Source organism: Macaca nemestrina, chromosome 4, assembly GCF_043159975.1.
Source record: "Macaca nemestrina isolate mMacNem1 chromosome 4, mMacNem.hap1, whole genome shotgun sequence".
Lineage (NCBI taxonomy): Eukaryota > Metazoa > Chordata > Mammalia > Primates > Cercopithecidae > Macaca > Macaca nemestrina.
Genome location: NC_092128.1, coordinates 16992069 through 17018636, shown reverse-complemented (window position 1 = coordinate 17018636; position 26568 = coordinate 16992069). Strand labels below are relative to the sequence as shown.

The window sequence follows — 26568 nt, the reverse complement described above, 5'->3', positions numbered from 1 at the left end:
GTAAGTGAAAGTGATCAAGACATTGTTGCATTGCCTGAAAGATTCTTAACAATCTGTCATCAACCCGAATTCTGAGTTCCTGTACATCCTCTAATGCAGGGAAGATGCTCTTGTATGTCTGTATCCTCATCATAGCACTAGCATGTTGTAGGCACCTAGTGGGTTTTAAATGAATGAACTTCCTTGGAGTTCTAGCCTTAACCATTGCCTACTTTACCTCTTGAACACAGAGTAGCTGTTTCCAAAATATTTGCCTGTTTCTGGCCCACATTTCTCTGTGGTTGTTATTCTTCACCAGTATGACTTGATCTCCTTTCTTTTTTTGGTTAATGACTACCAAGCTTTTAAGACTCATCCTGTATTTCTCCCATGACACCATCTCAGTCTCCCAGAAACAATGTTAGGCATTTCCTTCCCTAGAATCTCACAGCACTTCTACATAGCTCTCCCTTAGCACACATCACCCAGGTGTTGTGAGCTGCTCTATTTTACTTCTCATCTGCTTGTGAATTTTGTAAAACTGTAGCACTTCCTTATTCAGCTCACATCCCTACTGTCTTGTGCAGTGTCAGGCAGTGATGTAGTAGGTACTCATGAGTCGGTTTAGATACCACCTTCAGCAAGGACGTTCTGATTATTTTAATCAAATAGATTTCATTTTGGGGAGACAGGTTTTTTTTTTCAATTCAGAAAAATTTTCAGGTATTTTTATATACTCATATACCCCAGAAAATAACCAGCAACATATTCATAAATGCCACACTGATTTGAGAATAATTTTCCATGTTAGCACCAATGTCCCATAGAGTATATTAATGTAATAAAGGCCTTAATAAGGAGAAATGACAGAAAAATGTTTAATCTGACATTGTTACTTGATATATTAATTAAATCTCAGATATCATAAACTTAAAGAAGACAGAAAGATAGCATCTGAACTTTTTGTCCAAAAATAAAAAAGGTTCTGCTAAGGGTATAGGTTTCAAGAATACTATTCTTGCCTAAAATCGATTTCCTCTGGCCTAGATTTATGATCCCAACAACAATCGGTATGAAGTTCCAGTTCCTCTGAACGTACCCACGGTGCCCTCCAGCACCCCTGAGGGTCAACTCTATGATGTCCTTATTAAGAAGAATCCGTTTGGGATTGAAATTCGCCGCAAGAGTACAGGCACTATAATGTGAGTGGTTTCTAGTGTGACTCAGAGTTGATGTCTACCTGTGCCTTCTCAAGGTCCTGTGCTGCCAGGTCCATCGTCCTTGAATGTATCCTGGTTCCAAACATCACATTGTCCACTTCCAGATCCATGGATGAGTTGTTTCCTTCAGACCTGTTCTCATGGGAAATCTTTAGCATTCTGGAAATAATTACTGAGGCAGTTGAGTGTGCCTGAGGATTCATCCAACAAATGTTTATGGGGTGTCTTGTCTAGAGGAGGTGCTGCTCCTTATAGACAGCTGAGAGTTCTCTTCTCATGACAACCAATAATAAGTAAACATCACTTTGAGTGCTATGTAGAAAATGCGCTGAGGGGTGCAAGGGTGGAAGGTGGTGCTGGTGTGGCGTGTACCCAGCTGTGATGGTGAGGGGTGCTTGGCTTTTTATTGTGGAGGACCACTGAAAGGAGGCAGTGACAGTGGGAAACAGATGAATGAAGAAAAACTCCTGGGCTTTTAGTGAGGATTTCTATGATATTTTAATCAAACTGAGTATCTGTTTTGTTTTGGAGATGAACATGTTCTGGATAAAAATCACGCATTTGTTGTCCTTGAAAAGTCAGCTGCTGGAAGCAGAGAGAAAAGCCCATTTTCTGTTTTAAATCTGCCTTTTTGTGTTTCAGTTGGGACTCTCAGCTCCTTGGTTTCACCTTCAATGACATGTTTATCCGCATCTCCACCCGCCTTGCCTCCAAGTACCTCTATGGCTTTGGGGAAACTGAGCACACATCCTATAGGAGAGACTTGGAGTGGCACACTTGGGGGATGTTCTCCCGAGACCAGCCCCCAGGGGTAAGGACAGAGCATTTGGGATCTGTGTCTCTGCTTCTCTCCACCCACACTACTCAGGCTTCGGGCTTCATCTTCCCAAACTCCACTTGGTCCTCTCATTCTGGTTTTAGACGAGTGGGCCAATTCTCAGGCTCCTTTGTTTCATGTGTTTAATGGATTTCATGGAGAAAACTAGACCTATCTCAGCAAGCACATGTTCCTTGAGTTTTTTCCTCAGGCATGATGTCTTTTAAACTCCTACTGCTTCTCCCCATGACTCTCCAGTACAAGAAGAATTCCTATGGGGTCCACCCCTACTACATGGGGCTGGAGGAGGATGGCAGTGCCCACGGAGTGTTCCTGCTGAACAGCAATGCCATGGGTAAGGCCGTCCAGCGCCTCCCTTATTTTGGGGGGCTACCAATCATGCTTGAGTCAGTTTAGAATGTGTTTAGCCTAACTCTTCCTTGAAGTCAAAATTTTCATTTTATGGGCATTGGTGTTTATTTTTTCTTTGTGTTTAGCCTTTCTGTTTATTTCAGTATAGGATCATGTGATAAGAGGATTTAACCCAATTCTTATTTTGGTAAAAATCACATAAGAAAGGATAGTAACACCACGTGGGTCCCAAATATCCTGGAGGCCAGCTCATGGGAGCCAGTTATATAATTTGAATTAGGGTAAAACTGTGGGTCAGAGAAGTTAATCTGGGTATATGAGGGTTTATGGTACATTGAAAAATTACCTACCAGGTACTGTATTTGCTATCTGGGTAACAGAATTCCTACCCCAAACCTCAGCATCATGCAATATTCCCATGTAACAAATGTGAACGTGTATCTGTTTATCCAAAATAAAAGTTGAAATGTAAAAAATAAATTCTATAAGAGAAGAGTGACAAAATATAGTAAAGTACCCCAAAGAGAATCAAACCCAGGAATAGGACCTGTAGACTTCCACTGATCTTCTTCAGTTCTGTGTGAGTGTGATAGAAAATGCCTGCTCTTACCACTCTGTGATAGGGAGGGAGCAGGAAGATGGAGAATGTGTGGATTTCAGGGGTGATTCGTGATGTGGAAGGTTTCCATCTGGCTTGGCATTTTTCTTCCTTTTCAGACGTGACGTTCCAGCCCCTGCCTGCCTTGACATACCGTACCACAGGGGGAGTTCTGGACTTTTATGTGTTCTTGGGGCCAACTCCAGAGCTTGTCACCCAGCAGTACACGGAGGTAGGGGGAAATCCAGCTCTTTATCAAGCACTTATACAGCACATTCTGGATGCCAGAGCCCACATCGATTAGTGTAACTCTCAGATGATAACTGGAAATATTGGTCTTTGTTGGAGAGAGATTATAGAATAAGAAAAAATAAACACATACAGATTATCATTAAATGTACAGCCTCTGTAAGCATTGCAGAAGAGCAGAAGTTATAGTGGTACTAGTGGTGGTGATGGTAGTGATAGTGTGGTGGTGGTGGTGATGGTGGCGGTAGGGGCTGATGGTGGGGATAGTGATGTGGGAATGGTGATAATGATGGTGGTAGTAGTGGTAGTGATGGTGATGGTGATGATAGTGGTGGTAGTGGTGGTGATGGGTGTATTGGTGATAATGATGGTGGTGATAGTGACAAGGGTGGGGGTGAGGAGAGTGTTTGTGGTAGTGATGGTGATGATGGTGGTGGTTATGGTGGTGGTGGTGACAGTGGGGTGGTGTGAGGAGTGTGATGTTGGTGATAGTGGTTGTGATGATAGTGGTGATGTTGGGGATGGTGGTGGGGGTGGTAGTAGGTTGGTCGTGATGGTAGTGAAGGGTATTGATAATGGTAATGATAGTGGTGGGGGCACAATCATGCTACTGGTGGTGATGGTGAAAATAGTGATGATGTTGGCGTTGATGATGGTGATGGTGACCACGACCATGGTGGTTGTGGCAGCAACAACAGACGCTTGTATACTACCAAGTGCACATCACTGATTTATCACTTGCTGCATGTTAGAGCACTTCACCCATATTAACTCATTCATGCCTCACAGGAATGCTGTGAAGCAGATGCTATTATTATCCTTTATTTACAGAGGAAGAAACTGAAGCACTAAGAGTTTATTTAATTTTTGCCTTAGGTCACACAGCTGGAAAGACTGGAGCCTCTATGCTAAGCCAGGCATTTGTCTCTGATTCTGGGCTTCTTAATGAGTTACCTACAGTGTCTCTAGGAACAGAGTAACATCAGATTTTCCATAATGTTTAGGAAGGAGCTTAAGTCTAGCAGAAAGCTTTCAGTTGTCTAGATTGGGCATCGAAAAATATTCTTATTACTTGATGTAAAACTTTAATCTGGTGTCTCTTTTCTGAGGACTAATATTTTCTGTCTATTTTTTCTAGTTGATTGGCCGGCCTGTGATGGTACCTTACTGGTCTTTGGGTTTCCAGCTGTGTCGCTATGGATACCAGAACGACTCTGAGATCGTCAGCTTGTATGATGAGATGGTGGCCGCCCAGATCCCTTATGTACGTTCTCAGTCATGGCTCTGGAGTTTCATAAGTAACCCAGGTGCCTCTGTGTCGGGGTTCATTTGTCTAATGTTTGTGGGATTCTATAGAGATAAAAGCTTATTTTTCAGACAATATCACAGTTAGCCTCACCCCAGCACAGTAATACAGATAAGGGTGCTTGTTTCCATCCTCTAGAGGTGGTAGCTCAAGACTCACTGTGATTTCCCAGAGAGGGGGATAGGCTGGCTCCAGGGCTCTTTCTGATATCTCATGCTTTCTTCCGTTTCTTTCACATGATTTCAAAACATTTGTCAAAACGTCCTTGGTTCCATAAGAATAAATGATATCCCACAGTTCTTTTACTTAATTCTTGAAAAGACTAACCACAAATTGATCAGACAATTGTATATGTGAATACAACCTCAGTTCCTGCATCAGCTCTGAGCTAATAACTGATGGATTACACAGATCCTGGGATGAGTTTGCAGGGGACATACATATGGAAATAAACCTTATCCTTCCGGAGAGGACAGGAGCGGACCCAGTCATCAGACAATGATCCCATGAACCATCCCACATTTAATTTTATCCCACTTTTCCATTGTTTACAATTGTTCCATTAGTGGAACATAGTGTTTCCATTAGTGGATTGTGAAATGCAATATGACAGTCTCAGGAAGAATGTTGTGTATGATTACCCTCAAGATTCAGGATTCCAAAGCAACTATACATCTTTACTTTGTTTTGTAGTAGATTTGCCACTAGCCTTGGATAATTAACAGTATTTTTCCTCAACGTGAACCACTGATACCAGGGGCAGCCTCTTGGGGAAGGTCATCACAATCACACCTGATATGGTCAATTTACAAAGCACTTTCCAAACAGTGTTTTTTCTTATCCTCAGAATAGCCATGCTAGAGACACATTCTCATCCTATCTTATGCTGACTTCAATTTTTTTCTATCTTATCACTGAACATTGTAAAAATTAAGTGAATTTCCCAGCACCTGTACCTAACAAATGGCAGAGCTGGGATTTGAAAGCATCAACAAGAAGCTGTCTGGAATTCCACCATGGGTGGTGGAGGGTTGTTCTCCTGTAAAGGTTGAGCGTGTACAGCAGCAGCCACTCAGCTCCCCGTGTCCTCCCGCAGGACGTGCAGTACTCAGACATCGACTACATGGAGCGGCAGCTGGACTTCACCCTCAGCCCCAAGTTTGCTGGGTTTCCAGCTCTGATCAACCGCATGAAGGCTGATGGGATGCGGGTCATCCTCATTCTGGTTAGTCCTGATGTGAATGTGTGCTGTCTGTTTGGGAGCAGGTATGGGCTTTGGTGGAGAAAGAGTTATACTTTATTTCCATGTTGCAAATAGATAAATTGAAGTGCAGTAAGAATTCTGTATTTCCCAGGACTCACAGATGGTCTACAGTTCAGGTAGAAGCCAGCGAGTTCACCCTGGAGGAGTTCTCCTTTATTCTGTTTCACCTCATTCTCTGGCTTTGGTTTTCCCAACTGACTTATGCTTTGATTTCAGGATCCAGCTATTTCTGGCAATGAGACACAGCCCTATCCTGCCTTCACTCGGGGCTTGGAGGATGACGTCTTCATCAAATACCCAAATGATGGAGACATTGTCTGGGGAAAGGTATAATCCTAAGGGATGATCCACTAGTCCCTAGCCTGCGGGTGGGTCACGGTTAGTGGGTCACACGCCTGTGTATGTTATTTTTGGCATTTTCTATTTGGGCTCTGACGTCAGACACCCTCCTTTTCTCAAACAATATTTGTTGATACAATTAATGACTTTTAAACTAATGTAACATGTTATGGAATTCACTTTTCTTTTATGTCAATCCTACATGATAGTCAAAGTATCATTGCTCCTAGGACATGGTTTATACAACAATTTCTTCAGAAATCCTATGTAAGGGAAACTGTCTCATGCATCGCTACTGAACGTGTTTCTCTCCATAGGTCTGGCCCGATTTTCCTGGTGTTGTTGTGAATGACTCTCTAGACTGGGACAGTCAAGTGGAGGTAAAAGGGTCTTTGTAAATTTGGGTGGAGTCAGGGTTTCTAGGCAGGGGCAGCCATTCCTGGGATTCTGGACGTGCCTGTACCGTGGACATGGGCTTGACAAGGGAGAAACCCTTAGGGCGTGTGTCTTGGATGTCACTCTGTGTGCCCATTACCTTATATGGAGTAATACTTTACTGCCCACTGGGATGTAGATATGTATTATTATCCTTGGGATTCAAGACCGGAGAGCTTAAATTATTTTTCCCCAGTTTTAGGTGACAGAGTGGTGATTTCAATTCCAAGGCTGTCAGATTCCGAAGGCCCAGGAAATTTCCACTGGGCGATACCTCCTAGAAATGCTATCTTTTCCCTGAACTGGCATACCATCTGTTGTTGCCATGGTTTTCCCTTTCTAACAGTCTTCAACCCTTGAAGACTGACTAGGTCTTTTTCTTTGTATATTTTTCTTTTTTTTCCCCATGAACAGGTTTCTCCATCTTCACACTTATAAGTCCTCCTCTGAGCCCAATTCTTCCTTGGATTTCTCAACTTTGCTTTTACCTCTCAGTTTCCAGCCTTATTGTAAAACCTGCTCACTCCTGGGGTCGGTTTGTTGCTTGTAATGGATCCAGGTAGCCCATGCTTCTGGACCTGAATTTTTTTCCAGATTCACTAAGTATTTCTTGCTTGAATGAATACATGGCTCCTTACAGGTCTAGGAAGCCTACAGCCCCATCCTCTGGCCAAGATGTGTGTCTCCTGAACTGAGGCAGCCTGTGAGCTTTACTATCAATTTTTGTGACAGTACCCACAGGCAGGATTGTCAGGGTAGGGCCGAGGACTTCCTGGAGAGCAAGTACCTTGCCCTACCTCTTGAGCTGTTCTTCAATAATGGTTATTCTTTCTGGGCAGGAATTGTAGCAGGGCATGTGTAGCCTGTGTGACCCCCACAGGAGAGCTGAGGAGACAAGGAAAAGGCCTCTTTTCTAGCACATCTGCCAGGAATTAAAGGGACAAAGGAACTGTCCTGTGCAGTCAGCAATGTGGTATATGTTGTAGAGTCTAGATACTCTCTCAGGATCAAGTGTTAATCAGAGAAATATCCATATTGTGGAAACAAATCTCAACAGCTGTAAATTCAGTTAGCAGCCACTCAGAAGCCCAGGGGCAAAGACCTCTTTTTGGGGTTCTTTCTACATAATGAAAGATTGTAGCCCACGGAGAGAGGTGCAGGAGAAACAGTCATCACCAGGAACGTGACTGGCAAGAGTTAGGCCAAAAATTCATGCCTTATCCAGATAAGCTGGTTTTGAGGGCAAGTGGTGAGTCCTAGAGGGAAAGACATATATTAGATAGAACCCCAAAATCTGGAGCCTGAGGCTGGGACCTCGGACAGCTCCAACAGGGTAGTGAGAGCAGAAGGTACTGCAAGCCTGTGATGCCTACTTCTCTGTTGTCAGTCTCTGACTTCCTGGATCCCAGAGCCAGTTGGCAGCAGTTGTTCTTTTCAATTTAAAATGAGACACATTTGGGACCAGGTTGCTTGGGTATAGGACTCCATGTCTTTATTTTCTGTTGGTAAATTGAGTAAAACAATGCAAACAAAACAGAAGCTGGGGCAGGTTTTGAAGATTGACAAGAATGAGTCAGACTCAGTTCAAGGCTGTTTTCCTTTTATTTAGTACTGAACAAGTATCTATCTATGTCTATCTATCTATCTATCTATCTATCTATCTATCTATCTCTCTAACTTCTATCTCTATCTAACTATCATCTCTATGTGTATGTGTGTATATGTATATTTACGTATCTATTATCTATCTGTTTATCTAATATCTTTCTGCATATGACTCTATCATCTGTCTTTCTAGTCTATTATCTATCTGCCCATCTTTCTATATTTACCTATCTATCCATACACCCACTCTATCTAATCTATCTATATATCAATCAATCTATCCATCCACCCACTCTAATCTATTTATCTATCATCTATCTCTATCTATCTATACCTCCATTCTATTTACCTATTTATCTAACTGCCTATATCTATCTTTCTATCTATCTATCTAACATCTTTTTGTATCCCTCTCTATTTTCTGTCTATCCATCTATCATCTATCTCTATCAATTTATCCCCTCACCCTATCCATCTGTCTATCCACTGTATCATCTGTCTATCTATCTATCTATCTATCTATCTATCTATCTATCTATCTATCTATCGTATCTATCCATTTACCTACTATATCCACTCTATATCTGTCTATCTATCTATCATCTATCAGTTTTCAAAGGAGAAGACCTAGCTTTCTGTCCTCTCATCACTTCTCACAGTGAATAACTTGAAGCTTAGGGGTCCAAGCAGCCCACATGGACACAGGAACCTGCCCAGCCAGAGGAGTTCTGGATCATTGGCTTCCTGACTTTTATCACAGTTCAGCAGCCAGTAGGGGTAACACTGCCACCTTGAGGCCATTTGGAAATCTGAGGGCAGTGTTGGTTATTACAGGGATACCAGGTGGCATTTAATGGGCAGTAGGCAGGGATGCCGATAGCTCTGATTGCAGGGAATTCTCCACAAAAAATCGTATGCCTCAAATGCCAGTTGGGTTTCTGATAAGAAACACTCATTAGGGGATTCACATAATCTTTTACGTAGCTCATAAGAGATTATTGGTAGATAGAATAATTGTAATTGTTAGGTTGGTGCACAGGTAATATTTGCCATTACTTTTAATTCCAAAACCACAATTACCTTTGCATCAATCTAATATTTATATTATTAATAGTGAGACCCGCTTGACAAGGCTGGTGAGGGTGAAGCCACTGATGTCCAGGCCTGGCTTCGCTGAGCATAAAACAGCCAAGAAGCCTATGAAAAGCAGATTTCTGAGTCCAAAGCTCCAGTGATTTAATTCAATAAGTCTGTGATGGGATCTATGAATTGCGATTTGTAGCATGTGATGTTCTACAAAAAGACTGCTAGGTGATCCTGAGGCCCAGTGTGTGGGTGGGTACATCACTGTTTGAAGACTGGAGAAAGTGAAGGCAGAAGCCACAAGGCAAGACTGGAATATGGGCAGGCAAAGGCAGCACCTTGGAGAACGGCAGAACATTTTTATGAAGTTGGTAGGCGTCGTCCGAGCAGTACTTAGGGAAGAGCCTACGTCATGGCTGGCCAGTTTCCCCACGTGTACCCAGTATGGGATGCAATTCTGACTGAGATGTGGCTGATACTCTCTTTATTGTAATTCTCCATCCCCCACCCATCCCATTGTTTCTAACCCTGCCTGATCTGGAGCTCTCTGTTTCTGGTGAAAGGTTCTCTTTGTCGGGTTTCCTGGTTTCTACCTCCATTTCCTCACAAAAGGCATCCTTGGCAAGCCCACTTCTCTCAAGATTCTGTGTGATGTGAGCCACTGTCTTCTCACGTCCTTGACGGCCAGACCCATGCAGGCTGATCTGTTTCTGTTTTCTTGTGTTCCTTCTTTTGCCCTTTATCTAGACATCTGGGTTCCTACCTGCCTTTTATCTGTGGTGTATAAGAACTGGAGTTCCCCTAGCCCAAGTCCTCTTTCTGTTGCCTCCCCCACCCTCCTCACAAGCATTCTTTAGCTCTTTAACTCTTACAGTGGTGTGATTAGCATAGAGGAGGCTATTTACTGAGACATACAAAGGACCATAATATTCCATAACAAACAACATGAGTATATTAAAATGTGTGGATATTTATTTGCTGCTTCTAAGTGGTGTGATCCCACTAGTAAACACTGAGTATTTTATGCCAGGTTCTTAGCTGAACATTGTGGGCAATATAAATATCACTCAGAAGAATATAAAACAAACTTCCTACTCTCAAAAATCTACAATGTAGTTAAAAACTTGTATCTTGAATCTGTCTTTCAGATAAGTGAAGACACTGCTTTTATTATTTGAGGGAAGAGGAAAATAAGGGGAAGTCGATGCATTCTCTTTAAGTCCTCTCAATTTATGCTCCAACAGCTGTAGTTGTCCTGTGATTCTGAAATTGTAGAAAACACTGAGGTGTACTGGTCTAATATCCTGAAATGTCATCTTATTCCTTCCTCCCCTCTCTCAGTGGGAATGATATAGGAGGGACTCCCTGGGTGTTTCTTCCTAACCTATTACCATGCATCTCATGTCTGCAGTCTCTCCCTGGCTTTGTCTTTGAGGAGTGCTTAGGAAATGGCAGGACTGATGTTGAGGATTGGGCATTGAATGCATGAGGTCACTAGTTCAGGTCATTGATTGTCGTCCACCATGTGTATATGAAGAGAACAGTTTTTGGATGTTTTCCAAATGCTGGGAAGGTGTGCAAATTGCACTAATTTCTCTTCTCATTCTACATTTCTCTAATTAGTTAATAACATTATTTAGGCCCTGTTCAGGCCGTCTGTCACCGTGCAGCTCAAGTATCTGTGTGAGTTGCATTCTCAGTAAGTGCCTGTTTGCTGTCTTATATATTTGTGTGGGACACATAAATTATATTTATATTTTACAGCTATATCGAGCTTACGTGGCCTTCCCAGACTTTTTCCGTAATTCAACTGCCAAGTGGTGGAAGAGGGAAATAGAAGAACTGTACAACAATCCACAGAATCCAGAGAGGAGCTTGAAGTTTGATGGCCTGTGGATTGTAAGTATGTGTGTGTATGTGTGTACCTGTGGCACTTGTCTATCTTTGTGTGCCTGAGTATATGGACCACTGACCTTCAGTCAAGAGGATAGTCATTGTCCATGGAAGCCTGTTGACATATCAGACACTTCCTCCACTCAGGAGGGGAACAGCCCTGATAGACTTTGTACTGGACCTTATGCTCCTACTGTGAAACCTGTCAGGCCGGACCAGGTGTGGTGGCTCACGCCTGTAATTCCAGTCCTTTGGGAGGCTGAGGTGGGCAGATCACCTGAGATTGGGAGTTTGAGACCAGCCTGACCAACATGGAGAAACCCTGTCTCTACTAAAAATACAAAATTAGTTAGGTGTGGTGGGGCATGCCTATAATCCCAGCTACTTGGGAGGCTGAGGCAGGAGAATTGCTTGAACGTAGGAGGCAGAGGTTGTGGTGAGTCAAGATCGTACACGTGCACTCAAGCCTGGGAAACAAGTGAAACGCCGTCTCAAAAAATGGAAAAAAAAAAAATTCCTAGGAAGCAATTTACTAGGAATTTCTTGGAAATTTGATTGCTTCACAGCCACCTGGGAAGAGATTTATTTCTTGAAACCTCTAGCCAGTCATTCTGTAGGAGTGAATTAATCTTTCCAGCCAGTTCTCACCAGGATTTGATGAAGTTCCCAGGGCTGGCATCTACAGGGATTACTGGATGTTGAACAATTTATTCACTGCTTCCTTGGCTCAGAATTGGCTGGACATAATTATCTTAAAAAGTGATGTATGTTTGTGTTTGGCATTTCTAGGATATGAATGAACCATCAAGTTTCGTGAATGGGGCAGTTTCTCCAGGCTGCAGGGACGCCTCTCTGAACCGCCCTCCCTACATGCCATGTAAGAATCTTTGGCCTCCTTGACTGGCAGAGCTAGGACTGGAAGGATGGCCACTGGAGGAGCCCAGAGGCCAGGGGTGTGCCTGCACAGCTCAGGGCACATCCTCATGGCTGCTGTGGTTTACTGGGGACCAGAGACAAAAGCTCTGCACATGCTTTACCCAGCCAGCCACGTGCAAGTGACTAGACTCATTGAATAAATTTCTTGAAATTTGTCCAGAAAGCACTTAGCAGTGCTCATGCCACAAAGGGTTCTCACAGCTGGGTTTCTTAGTTTTTCGGCTTGTGTGAATTCCATCACAGGAATTTGTGTCATCAATGGGTAGAAATTACTGGCTTCCCCTTGTCATGGAGCGGGTGGACTTTGGAGTTATACTTGGGTTCATATTTGGCTCCAGAAATTGTTCTCTCTAGGAGTTGTGTGACTTTTCACAGATTATGCGATATTTCCAAATCTTGGTTTCCTAAACTGTGAAAGACAGATAATGATGTCTTCTTCATAGAATTATGGGCATAATCGGTAAGTCAAAAGCCTAAATCAGTGCCTGTCATGTAGTATTCGACAGCTGTATGTTCTTCCTCACACCTCTGCTTTCTTCAGTGAACTTGATGTTGGAAACACTGCAGGTGCCATAGCAGCTCAGAGCTGGGGGCTCTGTGCTCATGTCTCTGGGAAGATGGAGAGTGACACAGGCAGGACTCAAGTCAGTCTTAAGATCCAATGTCCAATCCCTTGAAGAAAGGTCAGGGATAAACAGAATCAGGGCTGGATTTCACCTCACCAGTTCTTCCTCCTCAGATTTGGAGTCCAGGGACAGGGGTCTGAGCAGCAAGACCCTGTGCATGGAGAGTCAGCAGATCCTCCCAGACGGCTCCCCGGTGCAGCACTACAACGTGCACAACCTGTACGGGTGGTCCCAGACCAGACCCACATACGAGTGAGTCTCTGCCTTCTCCAGCTGTCACAACCCGGAGGGATTGCCAGGGACTGACATAGCCACCCTAGTTTTCCTTTCATTCCGCATTCTAAGGGTAAAGAAGATTCTCATGACAACCGTGTAATGATTCTTATTAAACAAATGCTCATTGATGTGGAGCCAGGCCCTCTGATGAAAAGGAGGAGGACAGATTTAAATAAGACATGGTCCCACCAGTGAAAAACTTAATGATCCTGGTGTTAAAGACACACATGGAGACACCATAATGGTCACACAGGGCAGCCTGCGGTACAGTAGCTTTAGTTACAGGAGTTGAACGGAACACAGAGGACTGGTCCTCTCTCCCCTTTATTTCAACAGTAAATAATATTTTGTATTTTGAGATTTTGTTTTGTTTTGGTTTTTGGCCATTCTTAGGGGAGGGTAACTGATATTCTACCGAATTAGCACAGTCCCGCTTTGCAAGCTCAATGAATGATATGAATTCTTCTAAGGGCAATCTTATAATCTTCACTGTGTTCTTCCTCAAATATAGAAAACTACGTATTGAGGAAACCAATAGCAAGATTTAGTAATTCCTTACTATTTTTGGCCACTCCAGTGAGTTTGCTACAGTGAAGTTCTTTGTAAAGCACTGTGAGAACACGTGACTCATTATCTCCATCATCTGGGATCAGTGGGGCCCCCATTACAGCTCAGATTCCCATGTTCCCTCCAATCACGCAGGAAACATTAACTAGGCTCGAGGGCTCTAGGAGCAGAAGCTCTCTGGCCTTTGCTCCCTGGCCGTGCCCTCAGTTCACCTTCTGTTGCCCTCCAACCAGAGCCATGCAGGAGGTGACGGGACAGCGAGGGGTCGTCATCACCCGCTCTACATTTCCCTCTTCTGGCCGCTGGGCAGGACATTGGCTGGGAGACAACACGGCTGCGTGGGATCAGCTGAAGAAATCTATCATTGGTGCGTGGCTCCTTCCCAGGGCCTGTGCCGGTAGGGCAGGGTGTTGGGATCCTTGGGGAAGAAGTGAGAAGGCGGGTGGTGAGAGCCTGGTGTGACACTGCTGTGCTTCTCATTGCAGGCATGATGGAGTTCAGCCTCTTCGGCATATCCTATGTGAGTGTCCTTGGGATCCTCCTAAGCACCAAGAAGGTGGGGACATCTTTCAGAAATCATCAGCCGGCTTGTTTTGTTTCCTCTTGTTTCAGACAGGAGCAGATATCTGTGGGTTCTTTCAAGATGCTGAATACGAGATGTGTGTTCGCTGGATGCAGCTGGGGGCCTTTTACCCCTTCTCAAGAAACCACAACACCATTGGGACCAGGGTAGGACAGTGGCTTCTGCCTCCCGTGTTCTGTGTCACTAGAAATACAATCTCCATTTCCGAGCTAAAATTAATGCAGTCTGTATTTCCTGGGATATCTTTTTAAAAGGTTATGTATTTATTTATTTATTTATTTATTTATTTATTTATTTATTTTCTGAGACAGGGACTTACTCTGTTGTCCAGGCTGGATCGTGCTGTGTCCCAATCATGGCTGACTGCAGCCTCGACCTCTGGTTCTAAAGCGATTGTCCCACCTCAGCCATCTGAGTAGCTGGGACTACAGGCACATACCAACGTGCCCACCTAATTTTTGCATTTTTTGTAGAGGTGGGATCTTGCCATATTTCCCAGGCTGGCCTCGAACTCCTGGCCTGAAGTGATCCACTCGACTCAGCCTCCGAAAGCGCTGGGATTACAAGCATGAGCCACTGCACCGTTACAAATTGTTAAGCCCTGGTGTCTCAATGAACCATATCCCTCAGTGTTCTTTAGATTATTATTTTTTTCCTGTATTTTAGGCAGAATTGTACCAAATGTACCAAAAAGGATGTCTTACAGTGAAATTTCATCAGCTGTCCTAGGAGAGCTTCAGTGACTCTTTTCAGTCTATTAAGAGTATTCTCTGGGCCTCATGTATAGTTTTCTTTTGTTTAGCTGTGAGTGATCTTCAGTTGGAATATGCTTTCAGTGACCACCTTAAATCCCCTAGAAATTCTAGAGCGAGCTCCCAACACTGTTCTCTTTCTTCTTTAGAGACAAGACCCTGTGTCCTGGGATACTGCTTTTGTGAACATTTCCAGAAATGTCCTGCAGACCAGATACACCCTGTTGCCATATCTGTATACCTTGATATATCAGGCCCACACGGAGGGTGTCACGGTTGTGCGGCCTCTGCTTCATGAGTGAGTGTCCAGCAGGGATCCTGATGATTAATGTATGACTTATTGCATTCTATGTGGTGGCAGTTGCTATATACAATTCTTGCAAATTGAAGACATGATTGCCTTTGACGTGAGCCCCTCAGGCGCAGACCATACTTTATTACTCTCTTTAGCACAGTGTTATACATACCATAGGTCATGAGAAAAGGCTTTTTATTGAATGAACAAAACTGAAGTGATGCCATACAGCATAGAATAGTTTCATTCCCATTTGACTGTGCAAAGACCTATCTATCTTTTGTAGCAGTTTGGTTATATGGACCCAGGTCACAAAAGAAGAATTTCAGCCAGAGATTTGAGGGAGGAGCATCATCCTTACATTTAAAATGTGCCATGGTTAAGAAATGAGGTAATAGTTTACAGGAGAGAACACATCTACATCCCAGCATTTTTGAAGTTTGAGGCACATCCCGTGGGGAGAGCAGAGGCTGGTGCTCCTGATGAAGCTAGGCCTAGGGAAAAAGCAAGGAAGGCTCAGGGGCAGCTGGATTTCCGACTGGATCTGAACTTGAGGAACTTCTTCCGAGTCTCGGGCTGGGGCTCTGTTGGGCTCTGTTGGGCACCTTCATTTCCCTTTCCAGGTTTGTGTCAGACCAGGTGACGTGGGACATAGACAGTCAGTTCCTGCTGGGCCCAGCCTTCCTGGTCAGCCCCGTCCTGGAGCGCGTGAGTATGGAGGCCTCCGATGGGGAGAGGATCCCAGCTGTGAGGCTTGGGGAAAAGGACGAGGAGAAGAGGCCTGAGCTGGTGGGGGTCCTAAGACATGGTTTCTTATTCTCCCTGTGTCTATTCCTCTCCTTCTGAGCTGAAGTCCGTCACTTAGGTGTTGTGGGCCTCAGCTCCTTCATCTTAAAATGAGCCTAACAACTCTGCTTCATAGGATGATCAAGAAGAAAAGACCTCATGGTGTATTCAATGACACAATCATTTCTTCATTAACTAAAATAAGGAATAGAAGGTCAGATGGTGGCAGTGTCGTAAAGAATTTATAAGAGTTCTCTAGCACTATTACAACTCTTCAGAAGGATTACTTGGCAATGTGTGTACATGCATTGCAGGATTACCTCCCAGCAGTAAAAGCCATTTCTTTACTTGTATTGTTGATTAGGCTTCTGATTAAAATACCAGTTAATTGAACCTACCCCCAATGTTTTTTTTCTTTTTTTTGAGACAGAGTCTCTATCTGTTGTCCAGGGGGTACTGTAGTAATGTGATCTTGGCTCACTGCAACCTCCGCCTCCCGGGTTCTGGTGATTCTCTTGCCTTAGCCTCTCGAGTAGCTGGGACTACAGGCACATGCCACCATGCCAGGCTAATTTATTTTTATTTTTAATAGAGAGGGGATTTCACACTGTTAGCCAGGATGGTCTTGATATCCTGACCTCATGATCTGCCCCCCTCAGCCTCCTAAAGTGCTGGGATTACATGCGTGAGCCACCGTGCCCGACCCCAAAATCTTACTGTACCCACAAAATTTTCTTCTGCCAAACACAACCTCAGTTGTTTGTCTCTTTAAGAGGAAATGGGGTAAGTCTATGTCTATAAGGAAACAGTGATTTATTTTTTCCCGAAGTCCTGGATACCAAAGTGCTTTATGAAAGCCACTTGTTTTGGGTAGACAAATCTCCCGTTTGAAAAATAAAATGGGAAGAAGTTTTCCCCAATTACTAACCTCTCCAGACATGAGGCAGATGGATCCAAAGCCACCACAATTATTTCACCTCTTTCCTAAGCAGTTTGATTTCTCTGTCCTGGAACATGGTGCCCACTGCCTCACCTTGCTTGTGTTTCATTTTAGAGTGCCAGAAATGTCACTGCATATTTCCCTAGAGCCCGCTGGTACGATTACTACACGGTAAGTTTTTCTGAATGTTTATACAACATGGGAATATGGTAGAGAGAACAAAGGCTTTACATCTGATGGACCTTAGGTCAAATGCTGGATCTGTAACCCACCTGCTGTGTGGTCTGACAGAAGCCATCTTAACCCTTGTAATCTCAGTTTTCTCACCTCCAAGTGGGGAAGACCACTTCCTTCATAGAACCATTGTGAAATAACACATAAAGCATCACACTCAGGGTCTGGATTTTGTGGGTGTTCTCTTTGTGTTAGTTTTTAATATTTCCTTATATCACTGCTATTTACCATGTTGTGTAAAGGAACATGCTAGTCAACATTTGAGATTGTGTTGCAAACTATAGTTTTTGTTTTTAATGTTTGTATCTTTGCCTGCTATAAGTTTGTAAGTATAGAGGCCGTTTTGTCTCTTTTTATTAAATATCTCCTTCCATAGCATAGACACTCAAAGAAGGGCGATGCACATAATTACCTAAGGCACACAAGTGATTAGGCAATGTGCAAAACACACACAGACATGTGGGACCCAACCCTTGTGAGTCTAAGCAGTGCAAGTACATTTAGAAATGAGGCAGCAATGAAGAGCTCCTTGCCTCATAGTTTCATTGCTAGTATGATTCCCAAAGACTCAGCTGGGATGCCAGGGTCTTCCAGGGCAGCTCTGGGGTGGTGGTCTCTTGCTGGGACCCTGACAAGTCAGACCCTGATTCTTGGGGAAGAATCAAAGGAGGTATTTCCTTCGTTTCTAACCAGGCTTCTTCTTCTGACTTTCTGAGGAGAACATAGTTGAGGGCTGGCAATACAGCAAAGGGGTACAAGCAGGGAAACAAGAAGCAGAGCATGTGCTGGCCCCTTTCATCCAAGGGGACTGCAGTGAGATTAGGTGAAAACTGGAGAAGGATGTGTAATTTTGTTCCTTCTCTTCTCAGTCCATTGGACCCCAAGTACTCGCCACTGCCCCAGGCTCCCCTTTCTGCTCCTAGTCTGGATCTGCCCTTAGGGTGGTAACATGTTAAGGCTCTGCTATGTGGTTTCCAGCCAGGCCTTCCCTAGGAAGAGGTGGCCAGCTTTCTTTAAGTGAGACTGGCCTTTGTCCTGAGTGTTGAGTCTCCCATTCAGTAACAGAAGATGTCTTTGATCGAAGAGGGAAAGACAAAAGAAATCGTGGAGCAAATGGTTTAGAAATAGATAAAATTGGGTCAGGTGCAGTGGCTCACACCTGTAATCGCAGCACTTTGGGAAGCCGAAGTGGTCAGTTCGCAAGATCAGGAGACTGAGACCATCCTAGCTAACGTGGTGAAAGCCCGTCTCTATGAAAAATACAAAAAATTAGCTGGGTGTGGTGGCATGCACCTGTAGTCCCAGCTACTCGGGAGACTGAGACAGGACAATAGTTTGAACCTGGGAGGCGAAGGTTGCAGTGAGCTGAGATTGTGCCACTACCCAGCGTGGGTGATGGAATGCAACTTTGTCTCGGAAAAAAAAAATAAATAAATGAAATTTTTGATGTTTAATTATAAAATGAAGATGAATCTCATAGTTAGGATTAATGAAGTAGTGTCACCTTGATTAATCTTCCCAAGTTTGAGTACCTATTACTCGTTCTAGAGCACTGGCTGGCAAACTATGGCCCACAGTCAAATCTGGTTGTTAGCTGATTTGCAAATAATGTTTTATTGGAACACAGCCATGCATTTTTGTGTGCTTGTTGTCAACAATAACTGCTTCTTACCTGTAAAGTAGCAGCTCTGAAATGAGACGGTTTTGCCAACAAGGGGACATTTGGCAATGCCTGGAGATATTTTTTGTTGGCACAACAGGGTGGGGGTGAGGAGGCGATGCTGCTGACAACTGAGGATTCTGCTAAATTTCTGAAGGCACAGGATAGCCCCATCACCAGAGAATTGTATGGCCCTAAATCTCAATCATGCTGAGATTGAAAAGCCCTCTCTAGTTGAGAACATGTAGGATGGAAGGATGGTCCCTTAGGTTAGGTTTTTGATTCAGGTGAGAGAGTGACACCTCTTCCTGTCACACATCAGGCAGATGTAGTTTGTACAGTGGAAGCAAAGGCAAGAGACCCTAACAAGATATGATAGCAGCCTTGTCAGATTTCATGCAGCACTGGGTGAATGCAGAATAGGTAATAGGAGGTATGCTGCGAACGGCGATGAGCAGGCATAAGTTCAGAGGGGAGGATGAGATGTCTGGCAGGATGCATCATTCAGGGAGGGGCCTGTCCTCTCCTTCGTTATCTCTTACCTTCTTCTGCCCACAGGGTGTGGATATTGATGCAAGAGGAGAGTGGAAGACCTTGCCAGCCCCTCTTGACTACATTAATCTTCATATCCGTGGGGGCTACATCCTGCCCTGGCAAGAGCCTGCAGTGAACACCCACTTAAGGTGAATGACAGGACTCAGGTTTTCCTTTACATGTCAGTTAGCTCAACAATCTGTAATGAAGTCCACCAAAACGTAAGCATCACTCTCAAGCCCACATGCAGTTTTACTAATACTTGTTTTTTCTTTGTTTGCTTGTTTGTATGTTAATCCTTTTCAGACTCTATACTCTTTGACTAATTATTAACAACTCATTGAAGTCTAAGGGAGTGAGATGATAGGTCTAAGAATGTCATTTTTTAATCTCACATCTGAGATGGAAGTCAAAACGGCAACCACAGTTCACAACAGCTTTTCAGAAGCTGTTGTTCTAGAACCGTATCCAGTGGATTTTGGCAGACTGTAATTCATGTCCTTCCTTAAACCTGTTGAATTTCTTTTCAAAACATGCTAACAGCCAGGTGGTCAGCCTCCTTGGTTTGCAAAGACTGTTACAATTTTAGTACCAGAAGTCTCCCCTCTTGGGATGCTTCTCAATTGTGGGCAAACCAGGTCAGTCGATGCCTCTATCTGCCGTGGCCTCAGTGTCCATCCGTGTTTCTTTACTCTTGACTCACTTGCTCTCATTTCTAGAGAGTTGGAATCCACTTGCCACCCTCCTAGAATCTCAACTTCCTCTTTCTTTTCTCCCGCTAAGAGATTTCTTTCTTGTGATTCAAAAGTTGATTCAAAAATTACCTCCTGCAAACCTCAAAACTCTATGTCACTGAATTTTCCTTTATATGTAATTGATTCCAAAATTATAGATTCCATCTGTATTAAAGAGATGCACATTTATACCTTCATGGCTTTAAAAGTATTAGCCTACTTGTCTTTAATAGACTAGGAGTTCTTTGGAAGCCAGAAACCCGTCTTTCCTTTTGAACCTCTCTTACTGCTTTAATTTTTCAAATTGTAGACTTTTTATGGTACTAATGGAAAATATTCCTAAATCCAATACCAGTTGGCTGTCTTTTTCTAACTGTTCACCTTCAAGCTGTTCTGTACACTGATACCAAACTGATTTTTCCAAAATGAAAATCTCAACTGGTGGCTCCTAGACTTGAAGTCCAAAGTCTTTCATTAATAAGGTATTCAAAACCAATCACAACCTGGTTCCAGGTTACCTTAACAGTTCTTATCTCCTGCCACACCTTCATGTACATACAGACCAGATATGCCAACAAACTGGCTATTTCCCAAACATACCTATGCATTTTGCTGCATTTGGGCTTTTGAATTTATCCTTTCCAACATCTTTGCCTGGTGTATTCTTAATGACCCAAATGAAACTTTACATTTTAGCAGCAAGAAATCTTTCCCTAATCTTTCAGCAGAGAAAGCACTGCCACCTCCAGGTTTCTGGTCATTTGTAATATATATATATATATTTTGCTCCTTAGATGATTTTGTCTTTCTTCTTTAATAGTGTTAGCATTTCAATAGTAGTTGTATACTCTGTGCCAGAAAATTGTATTATCTGAAGTGTTTAAGGCAATCTAAATCTATTGTTAGTTCTTTTTTGCTGACTTTCCTTTATGTTGAGTTATTACCTTGTGTGCCTGCTGATTTTTTGTTTCATACTGTGATAATCTTAACCATGTAAATGTGGGTGTCATTCCTCCAGAGATGATTTGCCTTCTCTTCTGTTTGCAAGCCAAGAATTGCTTCCAGCTGGGATTACGTTAGATTCCTTCAAGGATCCCGGCTTCATGTGGGAATCAGAGGTTCACATTCTCTACCTTGGATTGCTAGGCCTAGTAGCCCAATTTTAACCTTGCTATGGGAATTTGCCGCACGGAGATTCTAGGTTTTGCTTACCAAGCACTCTTTAGTTTTAGCTCAGTGTTTTGTTATCCTGTTACTGTTTTGGTCTCTTGAATATATTCCTTACTTTCTTGCAAATTCAACAACACTTTAACAGGAATTTGTGTTGTAATTTATCTGGGATCAGGGAATATTTTACTGGGTAAGTCTCCAGAAGAATATCCAGTCCACCATATTTCTGGAACTGTGGTTCTGGACTCCTAGAATATCCTAACTTTTGTGTTGTTTTCACTGTCTGCCTTCATTGTTTAGTGAATGTGCCTAATTTTTCCTATAACATTTAAGGCCATTCATGTCAGGAGTTGTGACTTGTTAACTTTTGTATCTCATTGACTTCCTAGAAATGACTGCTACTCAATATATGAATATTTAATGAAGGCAGATGATTTTGTTGATAATGGAGACTAACTTTCTTGCATTGTGAAAGGCTGAACTGTGAAAGAATGCAATGGAGAATGTGAGTCCAGTGACAGGTAGAGGAGGAACAGGAAGATCAGGAAACTGAGAGGTTGCCTAGATAGTGACAGAGTGAGGAGAGATTCCAAATAAAAATTGCTCTCTCTCCTCCTCTTCCTCTCTGTCCATCTACTCTATCATGTCTTTGAGTAATGTGTTGTGTTTCCTATTCTAAATTCTGAAGTAGATCATTAGAATGATTTGTTTTTCTTTCAAAAGAAACTAATACCTGATTATCAGATAAGTTACTACTAAATAGATGGACCTTATTGTATGTTATTGCTTTCTGAGTATAAATGGTCCTTAGGCAGGTGAAAATGTATCTTCCTCACAGCACTGGACACTTCTCCTGAGGGCATCATTGCTAAAGTGATCTGACTGAACGAGTTATTGCCTAAGATTTCTTTCTCTTCTCATAGTCTCTATTCTAAATGGTAGTTGCAGAAGCAGCTTTTATTTGAGCTATTGCAGTGACTCTGGTGCTTAAATTCTTACCTCCAACATAGATGTTATTGCTAATGTTTGGGATGTGGCTATCTCCTGTGACACTGTTGATATTACAGAAAAATGTGTCTGTCAATTTTGTGTTTGTACCTCAAGAAACAGAACCATCTGCTGCTAGTGTCTTTTCCAGTATGAAATTTGATGGAAATATTTTCAGCTTAGTTAACAAAATTCTCTGACTCCTGTCTTTGTCTCTTGAATCTTGTTCCCCACAGTCGAAAGAACCCTCTTGGTCTTATCGTTGCCCTAGATGAGAACAAAGAAGCAAAAGGAGAACTTTTCTGGGATGATGGGCAAACAAAGGGTGAGCACTGTTACGATCATGTTGCTGTTTCCAAACCTGCACCTGTGACTTATGATCCTTCCCTCCTGCTGGTCATTGAGCTGTGGGAGAAATCTCAGCAGGCACAGCAGCAAGTCACTGAAGTATTTTGTTTCTGGTCGCACCATTCAGGGATAGTGGTAGATGAACTGCAGACGAAAGAAATATACATGTGTACCTCTAACAATTCTCCCATTAGCCAGTGATATCTATAATAGGCTCTCATTTTATTGTCAGTGGGTGCTTAGATGAAAAGGTTTCAAGACTGTTCCCTAATTCAATGTTAATGTCTTCCTCCCAAAATTCTTATGAGCAAATGTTGGCGATATAAAAATCATGCCCCTACCAGTGAGGCAGTGAGAATATACTGTTTCAGTGTGTACTCATCTAGCCATACATTTTAGCCTATTGGTGGCTCCCATATACTAACAATTCTTGTGCTTCAAGTTTAGGAAATAGATTCCCTTGAAGCATATTCCTTGGAAGCGAATCTTTGCAATGTTCCAGTAGGAAAGAGAAGGAAAAACAATGGGTTGGCCTTGGAGACACTTGTCCATCTAATCTAATATGTAGATTAAAATTTATTTATTTATTTAGTTGTAAAATATTTAGTTGGCAAATAAAGATTGAATATAGTTAAGGTGGACAATGTGAGGATTTAATATATGTAGGCATAGTATAGTGATTACCACAGCTATTTTAATGAACACATCCATCACCACCAATGCTGCAGACTGGATCCCCAGAACTTATTCATCTACTAACTGAACGTTTGTACCCTTGACCATCATCTCCCCATTTTCCATGGCCGCAGGCTCTGAGAACAACTGTTGTAGGCTCTGCTTCTAAGAGATGAACTTTTTTAGATTCCACATAGACGTGAGACCATGCCGTATTTGACTTTCTGTCTCTGGCTTATTTCACTTGGTATAATGTCCTCCAGAGTCATTCATGCTGTTGCAAATGGCAGAATGTTGTACTTTTTATGTCTGAAAAATATTCTACTGTATATACGTCCCAGAATATGTTTATCTATTCATCCACCGATAGATACTTAGGTTGTTTTCTTATCTTGGCTACTGTGAGGAAAGTAATTAAAAACTTAAATGTAAGGGCTAAAATTGTAAAGCTCCTAGAAGAAAACATAGAAAAAACCTCCTTGACGTAGTCTTGGCGGTTACTTTTTGGATATGATACCAAATGCAAAGGCAAATGCCAAAAAGGCAGCAAGCATGACTACATCAAACTAAGAGGCTCCTGCACAGCAAAAGAAACAATCAACAAAGTGAAAAGGCAAACTACAGAACGGATAAAAATCTTTGCAAACCATATATCTCAGAAGAGATTAATATAAAAAATATGGAACTCACGCCACTGCAAAAGACCCAATGACCCAATTACAAACTGGGTGAAGGACCTGAGCAGATGTTTTCCCAAGGAAGACATACAAGTGGCTAACTGGTATGTGAAAAGATGCTCAACATCAGGAAATGACAGAAATTGCAAATCAAAAATCACAGTGAGCTATCCCCTCACACCTGTTAGCATCGAAATCGTAAAAAAGATAAGAGATAATTGCTGGCAAGGGTGTGGAGAAAATGGAATTTTTTACACTGTTGATGGGAGTGTAAATTGTTACAACTGTTATGCAAAATAGTATGGAGGTTTCTCAAAAAATTAAAAACAAATCTTCCATACAATCCCATGAAATCCCGCTTCTGGGTGTATATCCAGAGTACATGAAACCAGTACATTTAAGAGATATACTCACTCCTCCCATATTCATTACAGCATGATTTGCAACAGCCAAGATATGGAAACATTCTAAGTGTACATTGATGAATGAATACAATGGAATATTATTCATCCATAAGGAAACAGAAATACTGCCATTTGTGACATCAGGATGTAACTGAAAAGCGTGGGGGTGTGAAATCTGTTTTTCTGTGGTGGGCAAGCCAGAATCTGACTTGACTTTCTCTCACTTGCAGATACTGTGGCCAATAAAGTGTATCTTTTATGTGAGTTTTCTGTCACTCAAGTGAGTAACATATTTTTCTGAATCTTAAGTGTGGGCTGGACTGACCATTAGCACATCTGTGCTTGTGTATATTGTATATGTGTGATTATATTTGTAACTTTATGTGCATTATTGGCTATAGGTGAGCACATTTCTATTTATGATTTCATCGAAGTTTTCAAAAGGAGGCATTAATATAGCAAATAGTGTTTCTAAATACAGTTTAAAAATATGTGTGTGTTTTTATGATTGTTTTAAATTAAAGGAGTATCAAAATAATTTTGTACTTCCTGAGCACACACTAGTAGAGAAAGCAGAGAGGCATCCAGGGCAGTGGGGGGTATCTGGTCTGGAATGGAATATTTGAGTGACTTGAAAATCTGTGTATTACAGGCATACCTTTATGCATAATTGGACTTAATTGTTTTGCAGAACCGCTTGGAGGTGAATATTTCACAATCAACCTACAAGGACCCCAATAATTTAGCATTTAATGAGATTAAAATTCTTGGGACGGAGGAACCTAGCAATGTTACAGTGAAACACAATGGTGTCCCAAGTCAGACTTCTCCTACAGTCACTTACGATTCTAACCTGAAGGTAAAAACCCATTATGTTGAGATGATGTATTGAGAATTCTCCATAGTATCATGGTGTTCCTTCTTGCCAAGGTTGCATGGGTTCTTGAAGGAACAGAGCAACCATGAGGCCAGTTTTGGGGAAGTGAGAGGACTGGGAATAAAATGAGGTGGCAAGAGCTAGAATGAGTTGGGTGTTTACCTTCTTAATTACTTTTCTGCCTCTCAATGTTCTTCTCTCTCTGACTGATTTCACTTCCTTTTCCCTCAAATAGAATTATAATTACAATGAGGCACAAGAAGAGCAAAATTAGGAAAGTGGGGAACAGCCTTACATTATTAGCCTGTGAAAATTACATGACTGGAATAGCATAGATAAGATTTGGTTTTGAAAAAGAGGCTAGTTTGCATAGGAAACTTGTGGTCAGATTTTGGAGGGTCTTAGTTACCAACTTGATTTAATTGTCAAAAGGCCTCACGTTGATCCTTGAATGAAGGCTGTGCTACTGTGTGTGAGCATTGCTGGGAGTGGGAGTGGGTTTGGGGACTAGTAGAACAGGGAAGTACAAGATGGTTTAGACTGGGAGGAGACTGGGAGAAGGATGATAATTTTAGAATGTGATTTTATTACTCCAGACAAGTGAGAACTTTAACCTGGGAAGTGCTGTTTAAAGAAATGTCAAAGATAAGAAAAGTATGTAGAAAAATATTAAATATTTGAATGAATGGTAAGCAAGGAAGGTTTCAAAATTGGAGTCTTTGGGGTTACAGAAACAAAGAGGCTAGGGTGTTAGAAATGGAAAGAAATACATGATTTTTTTCAGCCTCTCAATTTTGCTGTTGCTAAAATTGAAACCCAAATAAATGAAACAAAATACCCGACTTACCCTGATGTGATTATTATGCATTGTGTGCCTGAATCAACATATTTCATATAACCCATAAATATTTATACCTACTATATACCCATTAATATTAAAAATTAAAGAAATCATTTGTTCAATGTTCTATGGAAATGTGGACATGATAACCAGATGATATGATTCTTAATGCTGTGTTCTTTCTACCACTCCACGCCAATGGGGGATACTGCTTTGGGGACTGGAGAGCAAGGGGATCAGCTCACTTTGGGATGACACCATGTGTCATGCTAAAGAGGAAGTGCAGAAGAGAGCCTTCCTGACAAGACACAGAGGGCTAAGAGGAGTCAGGGCAGAAAAGAGTAAGGGGTGATCATGACGGGTTTTATTTGACCAAATACTTTCCATTATGCTATGGACAACATTCTGCTAGAGAGGAGACATTTGCCGTGTTGCTGCTAATTAGATTCCCCCAATGTGCGGTTCTCTTCTTATGAGCTAAAGTCATATGTTGGTTGGATGGTTGA

At 42.3% G+C, this 26568-nt stretch overlaps 1 protein-coding gene across 5 annotated transcripts in view; it reads left to right on the top strand.

The window, feature by feature from the left end:
- LOC105471255 (maltase-glucoamylase) overlaps positions 1 to 26568 on the top strand; it is a 157696-nt gene that overhangs the window by 52320 nt on the left and 78808 nt on the right. For 3 of the 5 annotated variants that reach the window (XM_071094348.1, XM_071094349.1, XM_071094347.1), the window contains 21 exons: positions 1027 to 1181; positions 1842 to 2010; positions 2275 to 2371; positions 3106 to 3218; positions 4374 to 4499; positions 5638 to 5766; positions 6022 to 6132; positions 6462 to 6524; positions 11032 to 11166; positions 11950 to 12037; positions 12836 to 12974; positions 13799 to 13932; positions 14051 to 14085; positions 14178 to 14294; positions 15050 to 15198; positions 15819 to 15903; positions 17036 to 17092; positions 19374 to 19498; positions 22477 to 22565; positions 24575 to 24624; positions 25036 to 25203. In XM_071094348.1, the coding sequence (XP_070950449.1) occupies positions 1027 to 1181; positions 1842 to 2010; positions 2275 to 2371; positions 3106 to 3218; positions 4374 to 4499; positions 5638 to 5766; positions 6022 to 6132; positions 6462 to 6524; positions 11032 to 11166; positions 11950 to 12037; positions 12836 to 12974; positions 13799 to 13932; positions 14051 to 14085; positions 14178 to 14294; positions 15050 to 15198; positions 15819 to 15903; positions 17036 to 17092; positions 19374 to 19498; positions 22477 to 22565; positions 24575 to 24624; positions 25036 to 25203 (2334 nt within the window). The remainder of the gene's footprint in view (positions 1 to 1026; positions 1182 to 1841; positions 2011 to 2274; positions 2372 to 3105; positions 3219 to 4373; positions 4500 to 5637; positions 5767 to 6021; positions 6133 to 6461; positions 6525 to 11031; positions 11167 to 11949; positions 12038 to 12835; positions 12975 to 13798; positions 13933 to 14050; positions 14086 to 14177; positions 14295 to 15049; positions 15199 to 15818; positions 15904 to 17035; positions 17093 to 19373; positions 19499 to 22476; positions 22566 to 24574; positions 24625 to 25035; positions 25204 to 26568) is intronic. The other 2 variants (XM_071094351.1, XM_071094350.1) reach the window with 2 other exon arrangements.